This window comes from Mustela putorius, unplaced genomic scaffold (genome assembly GCF_011764305.1).
Source record: "Mustela putorius furo isolate JIRA1106 unplaced genomic scaffold, ASM1176430v1.1 tig00003859_pilon_pilon_pilon, whole genome shotgun sequence".
NCBI lineage: Eukaryota > Metazoa > Chordata > Mammalia > Carnivora > Mustelidae > Mustela > Mustela putorius.
Window position 1 is genome coordinate 23,788,455 of NW_025422011.1, and position 16,294 is coordinate 23,804,748.

Consider the following 16,294-nt stretch of genomic DNA (forward strand, 5'->3'; position numbering starts at 1 on the left):
ATAGTTCTATCTTTCAGTTAAAACCTACTTAACTGTGTTTAAAAGCCACTGGAACCTCTGCTGACTAGCATTAGATCTAGTGATAAGTCTGAACTTTCAACTCATAAAGCTTTCAACTTTCTCTTCCCATGCAAATCTGTAAGCACCAAAGAGGTCTGCAGTCTGGAAGCATTTTACATATAAGCAGGCAATCGCTTTAAACTTTTCTTGCTGGCTGAGTAAGAAAGATGGTTGTAGAATAAACAGAGAACATGAGCTAGTGTGAGAGCACTGTAAAATTTATACAGTTAAGAAGAAGGTGGCCCAATTCCCTGACTGGGAACTAGGCGAGAAGGAACAGAGTGAGTTCTTCCCAACCAAGTGGCAGAGGGAAGTGCACTTTCCTCCAAATCCTGGGAGGATTTGCCCCTCTGTTAATTTACCCCATCTTGTTTGGAGAAGATATTCACCCCATAAAGACAGGCACAGAGTGGGGTACAAAAACAGCAGTGCCTTGGTCTATATTTGAATACAAGATGTGGCCAGCACAACTGGATAAGGAGGCCTAGGAATGGGATCTTGGTACATCTTGGTTCCGCTTCGAGTACAAACAGCATCCAGGGAGGCTTCCAAGTCATTTTTAGCGGAGTACTGACAATTAATGGTAGGGATTCTGCAGGTGCAGACGTGGAGTCCTTTGGGCTGGACTCCACTAACCCAGCTATAGTCTACAGGAGTCCTTATGCCCACAAACAGGCCTGGACAAGCATTATAGCCTTGTTTCAAGATAATGTCACAGCAACTGTATGAAGTGGTACAGGTAAAGGGCCATAGCATTCTACTTCGGAGGGGGCTTGCAAGGAGTAGGGAGGCAAAAAGCAACAGGAAAGGAAAAGATATATTCGCTTCGCAGAGCTGCTGAAGAGCCCCCGCTGCCCTGACCCAGGGCTGGACCACAAATTTTTCAGGGCAGTCAGGGCCATTAGAGAAAGAAGATTGATCAAAGCATCAGATGGAATGAGTATAACCTTGAATTGCGTAGGCAGTCTAGTCCTCTATGAGGCAGTGTGGAATAATGGATAAAATATGGGCTTTTTCCATACACATGACAGTGGACCAGTGTTATAATCTCTCCAAGATTCATGTTCCATATCAGATAACTTTGGAATAATAATAAACTATCCAATAGGATAGTTGTTCATTTGGAATGGGGCTTAATGTCTGGCCTATTATAAGTACTTAATGCATGTGAGTTCCCCTTCTCATCCTCTCTGCTAAGCATGAATTCATAAATGAATTCGGCATTGTAATAAAGGAAAGATGCTTTGGTACAAAAAACCAATCAAAATAATGGGAGGAAATCGATGGATCTAGATGAAAGTATCAGAAGAGAGAGAACACAAAATCAACATAAGAAAGTCTGAGATCTACATTTTCAAAGAGGCAAGCCAGGTTTTGGCAGATGGTACTCATTTCCCTAAGAAATGTTCCAGAAGAGAAATTGCTTCATCCAACTATCTGTGATGGAGACCTTATACTTAGGGTACCTCTGAGCCAGCCCCCAGAGTGAAACATTCCTGGTCTTGGATCAACTAAGCCAGTTCTGGTTTCCCATGGGTGGTCATCATCAGATTCTCTGCACTGAGTCAGGACCTAGAGCTGCACCTCTGATGGGAGCCGCATAGCCTTCAAGTGGCTGCAGGGTTGTGCCCAATTTCCTAGGACATGGAGAAGGAGCTCTTGAAGGCCTTGGAGGCTGATATGAAAAGGAATGGTCAGCACATATTTAGGCATCAAAAGCCACCCCAAAGTTCAAGCCAATTCATGTCACCTACTTCCATCACTGTTACACCTTAGTCAGGACAGCTCCTTGAACTTGACCAAATGGAAAGACTAGGTAGAGACCAAGTAATTTCTTCCAAGTTTCAGAAAGTGTCTAGATGCTTTAAAACATGGGTTCTGGGGGCGCCTGGGTGGCTCAGTGGGTTAAAGCCTCTGCCTTCTGCTCAGGTCACGATCCCAGGGTCCTGGGATCGAGCCCCGCATCGGGCTCTCTGCTCAGCAGGGAGCCTGCTTCCTCCTCTCTCTCTCTGCCTGCCTCTCCACCTACTTGTGATCTCTGCCTGTCAAATAAATAAATAAAATCTTTAAAAACAAACAAACAGAAAAAAAACAAAAAAAAAAAAAACATGGGTTCTGTTGTGAATGGGCTTGAGTAATTGCTTGCTCCAAAGCAAGCCCCCCACCAACCGTCTGAAATTTTCAGCAAAGTGCACCTAACATACAAAGGCCATGAATGAACATGTGGTGGGTAGGAAGTAAAGGAAAAGGCTTGTTTGGATCAACCCATGAGGGAACCAAAATATTCTCTGGGATAGTGAGTCAATTCCCCCAATTTAATTCAGAGTGAATTATAAGATTTCAAATGTAGCATTTCAAAGACAAAGGTGACCATGAGGACCTAAGGTACATGAGCAATCATGGGGAAGGCACTGGGTTTTCTGAAAACTGAAGAAGAGTTTTCTATGGTCCGAATGTTTATGTCCCCCCACCCCAAATTCCTATGTGGAAATCCTAATGCCCAGTGTGATCTCATTAGGAGGTGGGCCCTGTGGGAGATGATTGGGAGATGATAATGTCATTACACAGAACCCTCAAGAATGATATTAACACCATTATAAAACATGGTGCAGAATACTAGCTGGCCTCTTCCACCCTATGAGGACAGAGTGAGAAGTCAGCCATCTGCCACCTGGAAGGTAGTGCTCACCAGAACCCAACTAGGCTGGCATCCTGATCTTGGACTTCCAGCTTTGAGAAATGTGGACAATAAATTTCTGTTGTTTATCAGCCACTGAGTCTGTGGTATTTTACTACAGCAGGCCAGACAGAAGGAGGGTTCTTGTTCTTAAGGGGCTGACTGATCCCAGATGAATGACATCTAGATTACATATGTATTGATAAAAGAATATACAAAGGTCAGAAGTAATTCAGAGAAGGAAAATGATAATCTTGGAAGTTGGTGGGTTGGCCAGGGAAGGTTCCAAATAGATGGCACCCCAGAGGAAGATGTGGCGCATGGAACAGAAATGTGAGTGGAGGGGCGCCTGGGTGGCTCAGTGGGTTGAGCCGCTGCCTTCAGCTTGGGTCAAGATCTCAGGGTGCTGGGATCGAGTCCCGCATCGGGCTCTCTGCTCAGCAGGGAGCCTGCTTCCTTCTCTGTCTCTCTCTCTGCCTGCCTCTCAGTGTACTTGTGATTTCTCTCTGTCAAATAAATAAATAAAATCTTAAAAAAAAAAAAAAAAAGAAAGAAAAGAAATGTGAGTGGAGGGCAAGAGGGTACGGAGTCAGGATGAAAGGCAGAGGTCTCCTGAAGAGGAAGGAAGGGCTGATGTGTACTGGGGAGTGGGGGATAGGTTGGGAGGAAATGAGGCTGGAGAAACAGGCAGGACACCAGTAGAGAAGTCCTTGTGTGCCACAATATGAATCTGGACATTGTCCTGGCCTCCAGCAGTGAGGCATTTGTTAGGGAGGCTGGGAGCAGAGCTAGAGCAGAAAAGGAGAGTATGCTCTGGTTCACAGTAACACAGACCCAGCTCACATTCCCACGTTCATTACTGTTAACATCTTCAAGCATCACCAGAACTGCTATCAAGTCCCAGCCTGGAAACAGTTGCTACCTGTATGTAAGCATCCCTCTTCTCAGGAGAGTTGGGTCTCGTTCATGTGGACCAGCAGCGAGAGGGGAGCATGTCAAGTCAATCCTGCATCATTTATAGTGCCAGAATGTTTCAAGGACTCCTTTGCCAGAACAACTCTACTTCCCAAGATCATTCCATGTTCCAAACATAGTTACAAAATGACAGAGGGCACAGATGGGTTCTTTGAAACATACACATGTTGCTTTTCCAAAAAAAAAAAAAAAAGTAAATTTAAAGGAAGTGGTGTTAAAAAGAGGCAGAAGAGAAACCCCACTGCTGTTGGAGCCATGGCTGATTTCGTCAACATGTTCAGAGCCAAGCAGGCAGGGTGGTAAGTAGTCATTGCTGGCACATAACCTGTGAGTGCATCCCAGCTCCACACGCTGTGCACGCTGATGGGAAGAAAGGCCTTCTTCCCCGCAAAGCCTCTTGAAATGGAGAAGATGGCCCTCCCCCCTCCCAGGAAGGATGGCAGCTCGTGCACACATGTTTGGGATCTCAGGTGGAAGGTGTGATCAGAGATGCTTTTTTTTAGCCAGAAGAGATCATTAAATGCTAAATCTCTCATCTTCATGGCCTCTGCTTTTCAGCAGCTAGACAAAGAGGACAGAAGCATGAGCCCCACCGCTTCCTCGCCATAAGGTGGTCATGTAGATCAACTCCGTGGGGCTCTGCTAGAGGTTCTATTTGTTCTGGCCCAGATCAACCCGAAACACCAACGTCACTGCATCTGCTGGTTATGGTGCACTCATTATGGGCCAGACATAAAAGGGTTGGGATGAGTTTACTTGATCCACATCACACTGAATGAGGCAGTGAGGAAACACGGGCTCCTGGAGAATAAATCATCTGCCCAGGTGACGTGGTGAATGGTGAAGAGGGGCTTTCAGGAGGTTTGACTAGCCGCACTCACAGCCGCCAAGCCTCCATGTCTCTGCAGATGGACTATTCCTATGAACCGGGCACCCGCCGGTCTTGCCAAGGGACAATAATCGTAGTCGAAAGCAGAAATTTATGGAAAACCTCCATCCCTGTGCGGATTCCCCCATACGCCTCTTCCCTGCATCCAGACTCCTGGGTGAGGCTTCCCACCCTGTTGGATACCCCTGGTGTCTCTCGAGGTGTTTGACTCCACCAGGTGTTCAGCAATGTTTGCACTTGAGTGAGATCTATTTCCTGAGCTCTGGGAGAGGTGCCTTGCTCCATCAGCAGGCGTGAGTCTATTTCTTTTGGCTGCTAACATTACGGCTTCATTTGGTGATGCCTGGATCAGCTAAAATGCTTATCAGAATTGTGTTCAAGGCTGGGGGGGGGCAGGGAGGGGGATAAGGGAGGGCAAGGAGGATTATTAGGCAAATAATGAAACAAAGAACATCCTTTCATTAGCCTCATCAGAGACAAAGATGTATCCAAAAGAAACTCTAGGTGGGGGGCTGTGACCCTGAAAGAAAGCCAGACCTTGGCTTTCAGTCAGCTTGGAAGCCATATACCCAGCACACCCTGGGGAAGGGGCAGACACAGCCTCGCCCTTCAGTCCTTCCTCTCTTCCCACTGCCTCCTTTCACGGTCCGGGACTGATAACAAATCATCACGCAGTGGCCATGTGCCTCAAGCAGCTATTTCCCCAGCAAGCTCCTGTTTGCTTTATCTTCTAGAACAGAGCACAGCGTGGGAACAAACACTGGATTTCAGGTTCCCTCCAAGCTCATTCCCCTCCTTTCCTTTTGTCCGTGAAAGAATTTCAATCTACAGTGGAACTGGAGGATAGGAAATGGAGCATCTCATGCACACGCCCTCAAAAGAACGGCACTTAAGAACGGGGAGGCTCATTTCCCATAAATGTCTGATTTACGGATTATGGAAACATCTCCTGACCGATGCACATCTGCCAGAATTCCTCTCCATCCTTAAACGGATGAACATACTGCTTGGAATCTGGCTGGACCCTCACATGTCCCCTTGCACTCCTGGTCCATCAATACAGCACACCCCAGGGGTGCCTGGGTGGCTCAGTGGGTTAAGCCTCTGCCTTCCGCTTAGGTCATGGTCTCAGGGTCCTGGGATCCAGCCCCACACTGGGCTCTCTGCTCAGTGGAGAGCCTGCTTCCCTTTCTCTCTGCTGGTCTCTCTGCCTACTTGTGATCGCTCTCACTATGTCAAATAAATAAATAAATATCTTTAAAAAAAAATACAGCACACTCCAAATCCTCAATAGACTCACTTGCTTCTTGCTCTGGCATGTGTTTCCCAAATTGCAATTCCTTTGCTATTCCCAAATAAACTCAATTTGAGTTTGGTAATTTGAGCTTGCCTCAGTTTACCTCCTTATTTAGGTTGACACCTATGTAGGTACATCTGCATCACACTCAAAAACTGGGAACCCCATTTGCCAGGGCAGTTGGTGTCCGAGTTGGACCCTGTGTTACTTTTCAGGGAAAGCAGGCACTCTCTAGTATGCTGTTATGACCTGGGTGTTTATGTCCTCCCCATTCCTGCCCCAATTCATGTGTCATAACCCTAAACCCCGGGTGATGGTATCTGGAAATGGGGCTCACGGGAGGGAATTAGGTCATGAGGTTAAAGACTCCATGATGGGATTGGTGCTTTAGAACAAGAGAATGAATGGGGCTTGCTTCCTCTCGTGCTGCTCTCTATGTGTGGACACAGCAAGAACACGGCTACTGAAAACCAGGAACAGGGCTCTCATTAGAACCTGACTGAATGTCGTCCTGACCTGGAACTTCCCAGCCTCCAGAACTGTAAGGAAAACATTTCTGCTGTTTAAGTCACCCAGTTTACGGTGATTTGTTCTAGCACCCCAAACTGACAAAGACACAAGATTCTGAGAAGCACTGATGAATGTGGGTTCCCTCCTGTCCCCAGGAAACAAGTGTAGTATCTGGACTTGGTCTACAGAGAGGTCACTGCCCTGTGGCTTCTTGCCAACAGCCAGGCAGACCCCAAGTTGGGTCTCCCGATGTGTAACCCTTTAGAAAAGGAAAAAAAGGCTCTGGCTAGAAAAGGGACCTAGAGGTTGACGGAGTGGGGCAGCAGGCTGACATTCAGAACGTATTTGCCACACAAATACAGATACAAATGCAGTGAGGGTCTCCCTTTAGCTTTAAGTGAGAATTCAATGAAAAGTAAATGAAGCAATTCCACCCCAGCATTGGGTTCTGTTGGGATGTTACAAGTGGAGGCAAAAGACGGAGGGTAATGTCTGAAATCAAAGATTTTTAAAAGCAGCCTTGACAACCCCCTAAGTACCAGATTTCGGGGGAGGAGAAAGAGAGGAGTGTAACACAGTGGTTAAGGTGAGGGTTCTAGATTAAGATACCGGGGCTCAAATCCTGCTTTTATGTACTTTCTGTGTCGCCTTGGGTAACTTACCTAACTTCCTCAATTTTAATTTTCTCATCTGTAAAATGGGGACAATCATGACCTGTCATATGAAGACTGACGTGAGGATTCAATAAGAGAATGCATTCAAACTGGTGCATAACGAACATTCAAAAATGTTAGTTCTTGCTACGTTTAAAAGAACAGTGGGTCCCAAAGACATGACTGGCAATTTCCCGTACCCTGGAACGGGTCCTCCTACGAGGCCGTAGATGCAAAACTCTGTGTCAAGAGAACTAGTTAGTAGGCAAGGCTGATTTTTATTTTTAGGAGACTGAGGCAATCTCTCCAAGGTATAAAAGAGCATCCAGAAACGAAAATGAGACAGAGCTGCCTTGCTGCTTTGTCTCCTCCCACCAGTGGGAGTCATGCTTCCATTCTCTAGAATTCAAAAGAAAACCAATCCCACATTAGTAATTTTAGCAATAACAGCAACAATAAAAAGCACCACACACACACACAAAAGGGATGCAGGTGAGGTGGGATCAGGGCCAGGCCAGAGCAGGGAGCCAAGCTCATCATAAAACAACTACAAAATCCACCTAGAAACTTACCTCTCCCTAAATTAGAAAGGATTTTGATGAGCGAACAATCAAAGGCCAACTCAAAGAAATGCAGAAGCAGTATGTACAGCTTCATCTCACACAGGCTCTGACACACACATACATACTCCTTTTCAATGATGTCTCCCCCCCCCACCCCGCCCCACCCCAGACACTCAAAACTCTCCAACATTGGGTCATTAGCCAAAGCATGTTTGGTTTGCTCAAACCGCAAACACGGAACAGGGAGAGGGACTGAAAGGAAACTTAGCCAGAGCAAAGGGATCAATGAGTTGGGTTGAAACCATGCTTTGCAGGACACAGAAAAATCTAACCTAGAAATCTTTTTCTGACCCAGAGTGAAGCGGATGATTTTGCTTTGAGATGAGTCCTTGGATGACGCACTGCATGATGGGAAAGAAAAACAGTAGAAGAGATGAGTGAGGGGAGGGAAGATACGTTAGACACACACACCACTAACAGGTGTAGGTAACAGTGGGGATGGCTGGTTCGCCCTCTGCCCACTTTCCCTACAATACACAGCCTTCCTTCCGGCTCTAACGCTTCTGATGTGACAAAATGCCAATGTGAAGAAATTACTATCAAGATTATCTAAGATCTTCTGTGATTTCTTTTCTTTTCTTTTTTTTTAAATGCCAAATATCTTTTCTGCTACTTGGGACATAAGGCTTCTTCTTCCCCTCAGAAGACACCAAAGTGAGGGGTGTCTGACAAGTAAACAAACTTTATACTTTTCTAAGAGTATCTAAATGTTTCTGTTTCACATACTTGCTCTACCAGCATGTTTTTCAGGTAAATGTGCCATAAAATGTTGACCTAAAACAAGGGTATAGATGTTTGCAAGTTTTGCTGCTCTTGGGAAGATTCACTCTCAGTGGTATAGAAATGCTCATTTAAGGGGCGTCTGGGTGGCGCAGTTGGTTAAGCATCTGACTCTTGGCTTCAGCTCAGGTTGTGATCTCAGGATCATGGGATCAAGACCCACATCAGATTCCATGCTCAGCTCCGAATCTGCTTAAGATTCTCTCTCTCCTTCTCCCTCTGCCCCTCCCCACTGAGCCTGCTTTCTCTCTCAAATAAATAAGTAAATCTCTCTCTCTCTTTTTTTTTTTTTTATAAAGAAATGTTCATTTAAAGACTTCTGAGCTTGCTAAGTTCTAGGATTTGGATGAAAAATCTGTACATGTCGGGGTGCCTAGGTGGCTCAGTGGGTTAAGCCTCTGCCTTTGGCTCAGGTCATGATCTTAGGGTCCTGGGGTGAAGCCGTGCATTGGGCTCTTTGCTCAGTGGGGAGCCTGCTTCTCTCTCTCTCTCTCTGGCTGCCTCTTTGCCTACATGTAATCTTTCTCTGTCAAATAAATAAATAAAATATTTTTAAAAAATCTGTACATGTGAGGAAATTTGATTGAGTTTAATAGAAAGGTAAACTTACTGCCTTATAAAAGGTAGAAATATTTATCTTTCTTGTATCCATACACCCTATACCATGTTCATCCTATACCGACCTGTGTATCTCAACACATATTTTTTGGAACACTATGAAGCAGTCTCAGGTGAGAAAGACAATGTTGGTGTTACTAGACTCTGGAAGTAAAGGAAGAGAGAAGAGAGAATACAGAAGAAGAAAAAAAATGAAGCAATTACCAGGATTTTTCCTGACCAGTTGAATATTAGTAATACATATGGTAGATATAGATGGAAAGGAAAATGAGTCTTGGGGACTGGGCTCCTCTCCTGGACTCTGCACTGGCAAGGAATTTCAGGAGCTAAAATGTGGATCAAGTTCTTGGCCTCACACGGATTAATGAGAAGAGCTGAAGGGAAGAGGTAAATGTGAGTCTCCATTGGGCCATCATGGAGGAGTTGCTCGGATTCCTTCATGTCAGCAGCTCAAATGGCCTTTGCCAGCTTCCACGACTCCTTTCTTAACAAATTTCATGGAAAAGCTGCCAGGTTTTAGCATTTCCTATCCCAAGAGGTGCAGTGTTTAGGCATGTTTGTATCTGGCACAGTTCTAACAGGGGACTGGAACTTGGCGTTCCGGGCTTGCGCCAATATTTGTCACCGATGATCAAGCGTCCAAACCATTACCCTTGGGGCTCTGGTTACCAAAGACAAAATGTGGGATAGAAATACAATGGAACTAAGCCAGTGTTGCCATTTTACTCTTCTTAAATTTATAGCCAGAGCGTAAGCATGGGATATTAGATCCCTAGAACTTGAGGATATGATCATCCTTTGGAAGTAAAATTAGAATCAGTATATAATGTGGGAAACCATTCACCTGTGGAACTAACCCAATCTGGGCCAGATAAAGGATGAGGGAGGACACAGAGCTACTCCAAAGGCCAATCCATGTCATCATAGTACTGAGTCAGGGGGCCATGATGGTTAAGAATCACTCTAGAATAAATGGATCCTGGCTTAAGTAAGTTTGGCTCTTCTTTAGGTAAAGCCTTTATTAACAGTAGAATGTTTCTTCTTACTGGGAGATGGGTGTCCTGACTGGAACATCTGGTTTTCTTAAGAAAACATACGCCTTCCACTGGAGTGGGTGCCTAGGGCTAGCATAGCTTAGTGACACAAGCCCGGCGTTGCTCAACATATGTTCCTTGTATGCAGTGAGAAGATCTATGAAGTAAGTTCTGAGGCTAAGTTGGAGGAATGCTTTCTACCGCCCCTTCTGAAGATTCACGGTGCACATGTGCTCTTCTCTCAGGCTCCCTCGCCTCCATAAATAGTACCATTTACCACTGCTCACGTCAGGAATCTAGGCTTTATCTGTGATGCTCTCCCTCACTCCAGCCTGTCCATCAATTCACAGCCCTGTTGGCTCACCCTCGTGAAGTGGTCCATCAACAGATCTGCTCCACCCCTTGGTCCAAGCACCGTCCCCTGGAGGACTACAGGAGCCTCTTACCTGGGGTCCTTCCTTCCATCTCTAGGCTTCCTAGTCTTATTATCCAGAGAGGAGCTAAGAAGATTTTTTTAACTCTAAATCAGATGAAGTCTCTCTTCTGCTCAAGAACCCCCAGTGGCTTCCTGCTACCTATAAAACGAAATGCAAACTCTTTCCCCAGTTTAGCTAGCACTCTGTGATTGGACCTCAGGGTCACGGCACTAGGCTACTGCAGGGGCCACCAGTCATATTATCTTCCATGTAGATGGAGGCTTTGCTTTGCTTGTCATATTGTCCAACTCCCCTCACCCACTGAGCTCCAGCCACACCAGCCTTCTTTCTGGTCCTCCAACCTGTCACGCTGTCTCTTATACCACAGGGCCTTTGTACCAGCTGCAACCTCTGGCTGATCTATTCTACACCTAAACTTCACATGGCTTGCTCCAGGTCATCCCTATCTCTACGCTGGTGTCATATTCCCAGAGAGAATCTCCTAGCAGTTCAACCTAAATTATTAACCTAATCCTTCTGAATCCCATCATCTTACTGTAGTAGCACTATCTGATAGTTCTCTTCCCTATTCTCCTGCCTCCTCTAGGAAAATCCAAAGAGTAGGCACATTAGTGGTCTCATTCATCTTTGAACCCCAAGTGCCTAGAACAGTGCCTGGCACACAGAAGGCATCCAAACACTAACTAAACAAATGAATGCATTTTTGGCAGATTCAAGGAGCTGAGTAGACCCGTAGTAACAGTTCTAACAACTCAACCCAGATTATTTACCAACTTTTCCCCTTATGGAGCCCTTCTCCTGCAAGTTACCACCCTGGGAATAAGCACCCTGTAGAATACAGTGTGGGCAATGAGATCCTGGTCATTCAATCACCCAGGGCCATCAGGGACCTCTGATCAGAGGATGGCTCGTACTCAGGGGGTTCTTCAGGTCAGGTGCAGGGGCTCGCTGCCTGGCTCTCTGTTCCTCATTACTAGTCCAGGCATTTCTACTTGCCTATAAATTTCCATAATGTAAATTGGATATAATTAGATAATTAATGAGGGGATTTACAACACATCCATCACTGCTGGTTTTAACACCATCACAAGTGGGAAGTAGCACTTCTCAGGGGAAGGAAAAAGCAGTAAACATCTATAAGGCAACTGTTTTGTCTGGAACTGTTCTGTGCTTTGTCCAACTATGACGGGCTGCTGAGGGTACAAACGTGTGCAAGAAACCCTATAGTTATGAACACTGGTGCTTTGGGGGGACTGGAAAGCAAAAGTCATTACTCTGCAGCACATGTTAAGTGAAACCAAGCAATCAATTTAATTAGTGACATTTAGATGATCTGCTAACTAAAGGTTTATAGCTTAACAATTACTGTGGACTTTTCTCTAGAATTTTACTATAAGTCAAAAATCTTCTAGCTCCAAATCCCCGTTCTTCCCCGTTCTTCCCCGTCCGCCATTAAAACAAATGTTCTACAAGGCGATCTTCTGCAGAGTCGTTGAGGAGTGCAACTTTTCCCAGTGTAACCCAGTAGGTGGTAAGCACCCTGACCCTGTGCTTGCATATCATCCTACACCGAGAGCTCCACTGGCAGGCATCAGCCCCCCGGGTACGTGAGCAACACTCACACCCTAATCTTACAAAACAGAGGACCACAGCTGAGGCCGCTAACCACTCTCGCAAGGTTAACAAAACCCAGTCCCCGGCCCTCTCTGGGAAGGCGGCTGCCCCCTTCCTTGCTAAGCATTGCCCATCTTTCTTCTGTGCTCTAGATATTTCTCTTCTGGTGCAGCAGAGGCATCTACAGCAGGAATTCTGCCTCCACTAAGCAGAATGAGTCACGCATAGAACACCGAACACCCAGCTTACAGGCAAACATGCAAAACCAGTCTGAAGTCTATTTTCGGGGCTGTTCATTGCCTAGGAGCATGTGCAACACAGGCCAGAGCTAGGCAAGAGCAGCTCATTAGCTCTGGCTGCTGGCCAGTCCGACCTCTAAAAGTGCACATCTCCGCCAGGCACAGGAGGCAGCCCCGCCACATCCGGTCCAAGGTCAGGCTAATCCCGCCACTACCAGTAGTCTTCAGCACAGAAGGGGCCCAAAGGAGAACATTCCCGGCCTCAGCTGCAGTGGGGCGGGGGGTGGTGGAGGGTGGGGGAAGGGCACCCTGGGGACCATGGAGTCACAGGGCAGCAGGGAGCCCCCACCTGGACTGCATCTCGGCTTGCGCTTTTGACTGCTGATGTGTCGCCGGCTGGAGAGGCTGGCCCGGGGCTTGGGGGGTAGCCGGCCCCTGTAGCTGAGGGCTGCCAGCCTGGCACTGGGAGGGGGCCCCGGCCGCCTGGGCCACAGCGGGCGGTGGCGGCGCAGAGAGATGCTGCTTCTGGGGCTGCTGCTGCTGCTGCTTGTAGCGGGAGAGGCTGAAGAAGAGGCCTAGGATGGCCTTGAGGTTGCCATTCCTGATTTCTGCAAGATAAGAAGAAAGAGATGCTTTTAGACAGAGAGTCCCAGCTTGGGAGCCCTTTCTCGCTCACGGGTTTCATTTCTCCAGGACAGGACAGGTTTCCTCAACACTTCCCCGGGGATCCCCATCGGGGGGAAGTCAGGCCTCGGCCACAAAGAAATTAGCTGCTTCTCCCCAACTGGGATTAGAGCGGATACACGAAGCAAGTTACAACTGGATGTCTGGCAGGTGCCAGGAGGAAATTCTCAGCAAGGACACGACCAGAAAAAGTCAGACTCCTGAGCAAGACCGTGCTTGTTCTCAGGCAAAGCAACCAATCCAGGACAGAGGTGCTCCCCAAGCGCTGAGGGGAGACTCGCTGGCCTCCACTTGGCAGCTCGGCCCAGTCCATGCTCTGTGCCCCCAGCCACTTTCGTGCACGCCAAGGGATTCCCACCCCACTCAGAAATCCTCACTCCGTTCGACCCAAATCATCCTTCTCTCAGACACATGGCTCTGTGTTTCCCTTGTCTACTAAATCACTCATTTGGGATGGGTGTGGGGATCGGCCATAGGGGACTTGCTTTCATAAAGAACTCACACAAAATTCTGTATTTAAAAAAAAAAAAAACAGAACAGAGTGAGGGTAAGAAAATTTTTATTCCAAACACAATTTTTTAGCTGTTAAAATGCATTTGCCTCAAGGCATGCATAAAAAGCTGCTGAGAAGAAATAAAATATTTATTCACAGGCAGAGGCTATGGATCGAGGGTGTTTCTCCTTGGGGAATCCCTTCTTTTATGTTCTTTTAACACCAGATGCAATGGCCAGGGCCTGAACCGATTCTGAGGGTAAAGTAATAGGGCCACCCAGCCCGAGGGACAGGAAGAAGGAATCTTGGGGGCTCCCTCTGCTTTGCTTCTATCAGAGGCTGAATTTCCTTCTCTGAACTGGCGAGGGGGTTAGAAGGAGTGGGGTGGAGGAAGGGGCACATCCCCTGTGTGGGGAATGTACACATCCAGGTTAGCCCTGGGGCCGGGAAGAGACAGGACCCTTGCAGGGCAGAGGGTATGAATGGGATCCTTTCAGAAACAAATCCCATTCCCTGCAGGCCTGCCAGTGTCCTGGGCGTGATCTGAGCAGGCCAGGCTGAATGACTGCCCCAAGAAATGGAGATCACAACTGACAACACAATGTGGCTCTCTGCACTTCACTGGCAATACCGACACAGCTTTCCCATCACACAAGGTTGTCCTACAGATGCAGTCAGAGCCTATCTGTGTAAGCGCACTGTGAACAGTGAAGGCCTTCTCTGGACCTGGTTGCTAATAACCCCCCCCCACCCCCCGAATCCTGGATGAGCTTCCCATACAGGTCTGGGCTCGTGCCTTAGAAACAGTTTTTACTGGGGTCATCTTGGGACTTATCATGCAAATCATGATGATTCTGAGAGTGAAAGGGGGGAGCTTTTAATTAGGCCAGGGGGTCAGGTATAAGCTAGGGCTGGCCTGGGCAAAGGAGAATGCTTATAAACCCTCTTGTGCAATCTGGGGAGCAGAGAAAGCCCCACAGAGCTGGCGGAGACCCCCAGGTTCTGGAGGTCATTCAGCTGGCATGCAGGTTAGCACCTGTTAAAGAACCTGGGGAACCATTTGCCGCCTCAAAATTAAAGTCACAGGAGGGAGAAAGTAGGGCTAATCATGGGGATTGGTGAAATCTATGTAAGATTTATTTTTAGTACCTTTGATCATTACCAGGTTATACAGTTTATAAGAACAAGGACTACCACTAATTAGTATGTATCAGGTTAAGCTCTTAATAAGCATGATCTCATTCAATCCCTACAATCTGGGAAGTGAGTGTTAACGTCCCTCTTGTACAGAAAAACAGCATCTCAGAATGGTTTTAGGACCTCTCCAAGGAAATACATTACGGAGCTGGGATTTGGGATTTGAATCTAGGTTTTTCCCTCTCAAAGCCTGGTCTCTCCACACTGTGTAACTTGGCTTTACTTGTCTACCCATCATGTGTGGTAAATTTAAAAGCACAAGCAGATAATGTTTTATTTATTAAGCTAGCTGGTGGGCATATAAGTATTCCTTATCCTTCTGTAAGTATTCTATGATTATGGAATGTTTGGCACATTCCAGAATACATTTTTTAGAACCACGTAAGAACAACAAAGAAGGGAGGAACTATAAAGATTCAGCACACGCAGGGGCGGACGGGTTGTTCCCTGCGAGAGGCAAGCATGTCCACATCAGCATCTCCTGGCAGGCCAGTCCAAGCCAGGGCAAAAAGAGACAGCTTTGTCATATTCTCTACCTACTGCGGTTGCTGAGTCCCTTACTGTTCATAACTCAGCATCAGTTCCTAAGCATTGCTTTCTCCGTCAAAAAAATAGTCTTCCCACACATATACTTCTTCTTGGCAGGGGGGGATTTTCATGATAAAGATCACTGATTTTTTTGAGCCAGAAAGACCCAGGTTTGAATCTCGAAAGTTCATCATTTATAGACTGAATTTTCAGAAGACTCAACCTCTTGGGGCCTCCGTTTCCTTCTTTAAAACGGGCATATGCCAAACTGCACCTTTCCCACAGGCTTGTTACGAGAATTAAGTGACCACTGAATGAGGAAAATGCGTGCCAAGCACCCAGGACGCTGCCTGACTCGACTTCCCATTTTGGTTCAGAAAATACGGCCCCTCTACCTACAGCCTCCTCAGAGCCACAGGGCTCTGTCCCTAATGGAAGACTAAGAAGCTGCCCATTCCCCCTGCTCTTTCCCCCTGAGGCCACAGGTACAGGCATGGAGAAGGAAATTAACCAGGAATGATCTCATATTAGACAAAAGACAATGGGGAACTTCCGATTTGGGGTTTTTTTTTTGGTTTGAGAAAGAAAGCCCTCACATGCATGTGCCTGCTGGGACGGGGGAAGGGAGAGAGAGAGAGAGAATCTCAAGCTGACTATCCACGCCCGGCAAGGAGGGCTTGAACACAGGGCTTGAACTTACAACCTTAAGGTCACAACTTGAGCCAAAATCAAGAGATGGGACACCTAACCACCCAGGTGGTCCCCATTTCTCTTTTAAACAGCTTTACCCAGGGGCAATTTGTATCCAGAAAATTAAGTGGGCTATGATTTTCAGTCACTTCAGTGAATTGTCTGTCACCTTTGCCTATTCCCATCACCCTAAACAGAGTCCTCTGGCTCATCCACAGTCAGTCCCCAAACCCATTCCCAGGCAATGTCGAATCTGCTTCCTGTTTCTACAAGCTTTGTCTCTTCTGGACACTTCC

General features: G+C 46.8%; 1 protein-coding gene across 12 annotated transcripts in view; it reads right to left on the minus strand.

The window, feature by feature from the left end:
* Window positions 1-16,294, minus strand: part of NAV2 (neuron navigator 2) — a 397,156-nt gene that overhangs the window by 212,741 nt on the left and 168,121 nt on the right. For 9 of the 12 annotated variants that reach the window (XM_045066131.1, XM_004752124.3, XM_045066138.1 and 6 more), the window contains exons 5-6: window positions 12,756-13,014; window positions 7,957-8,025 (exon numbers count right to left, since the gene is read on the minus strand). In XM_045066131.1, coding sequence (XP_044922066.1) covers window positions 7,957-8,025; window positions 12,756-13,014 — 328 coding nt within the window. The remainder of the gene's footprint in view (window positions 1-7,956; window positions 8,026-12,755; window positions 13,015-16,294) is intronic. The other 3 variants (XM_004752128.3, XM_045066132.1, XM_004752130.3) reach the window with 1 other exon arrangement.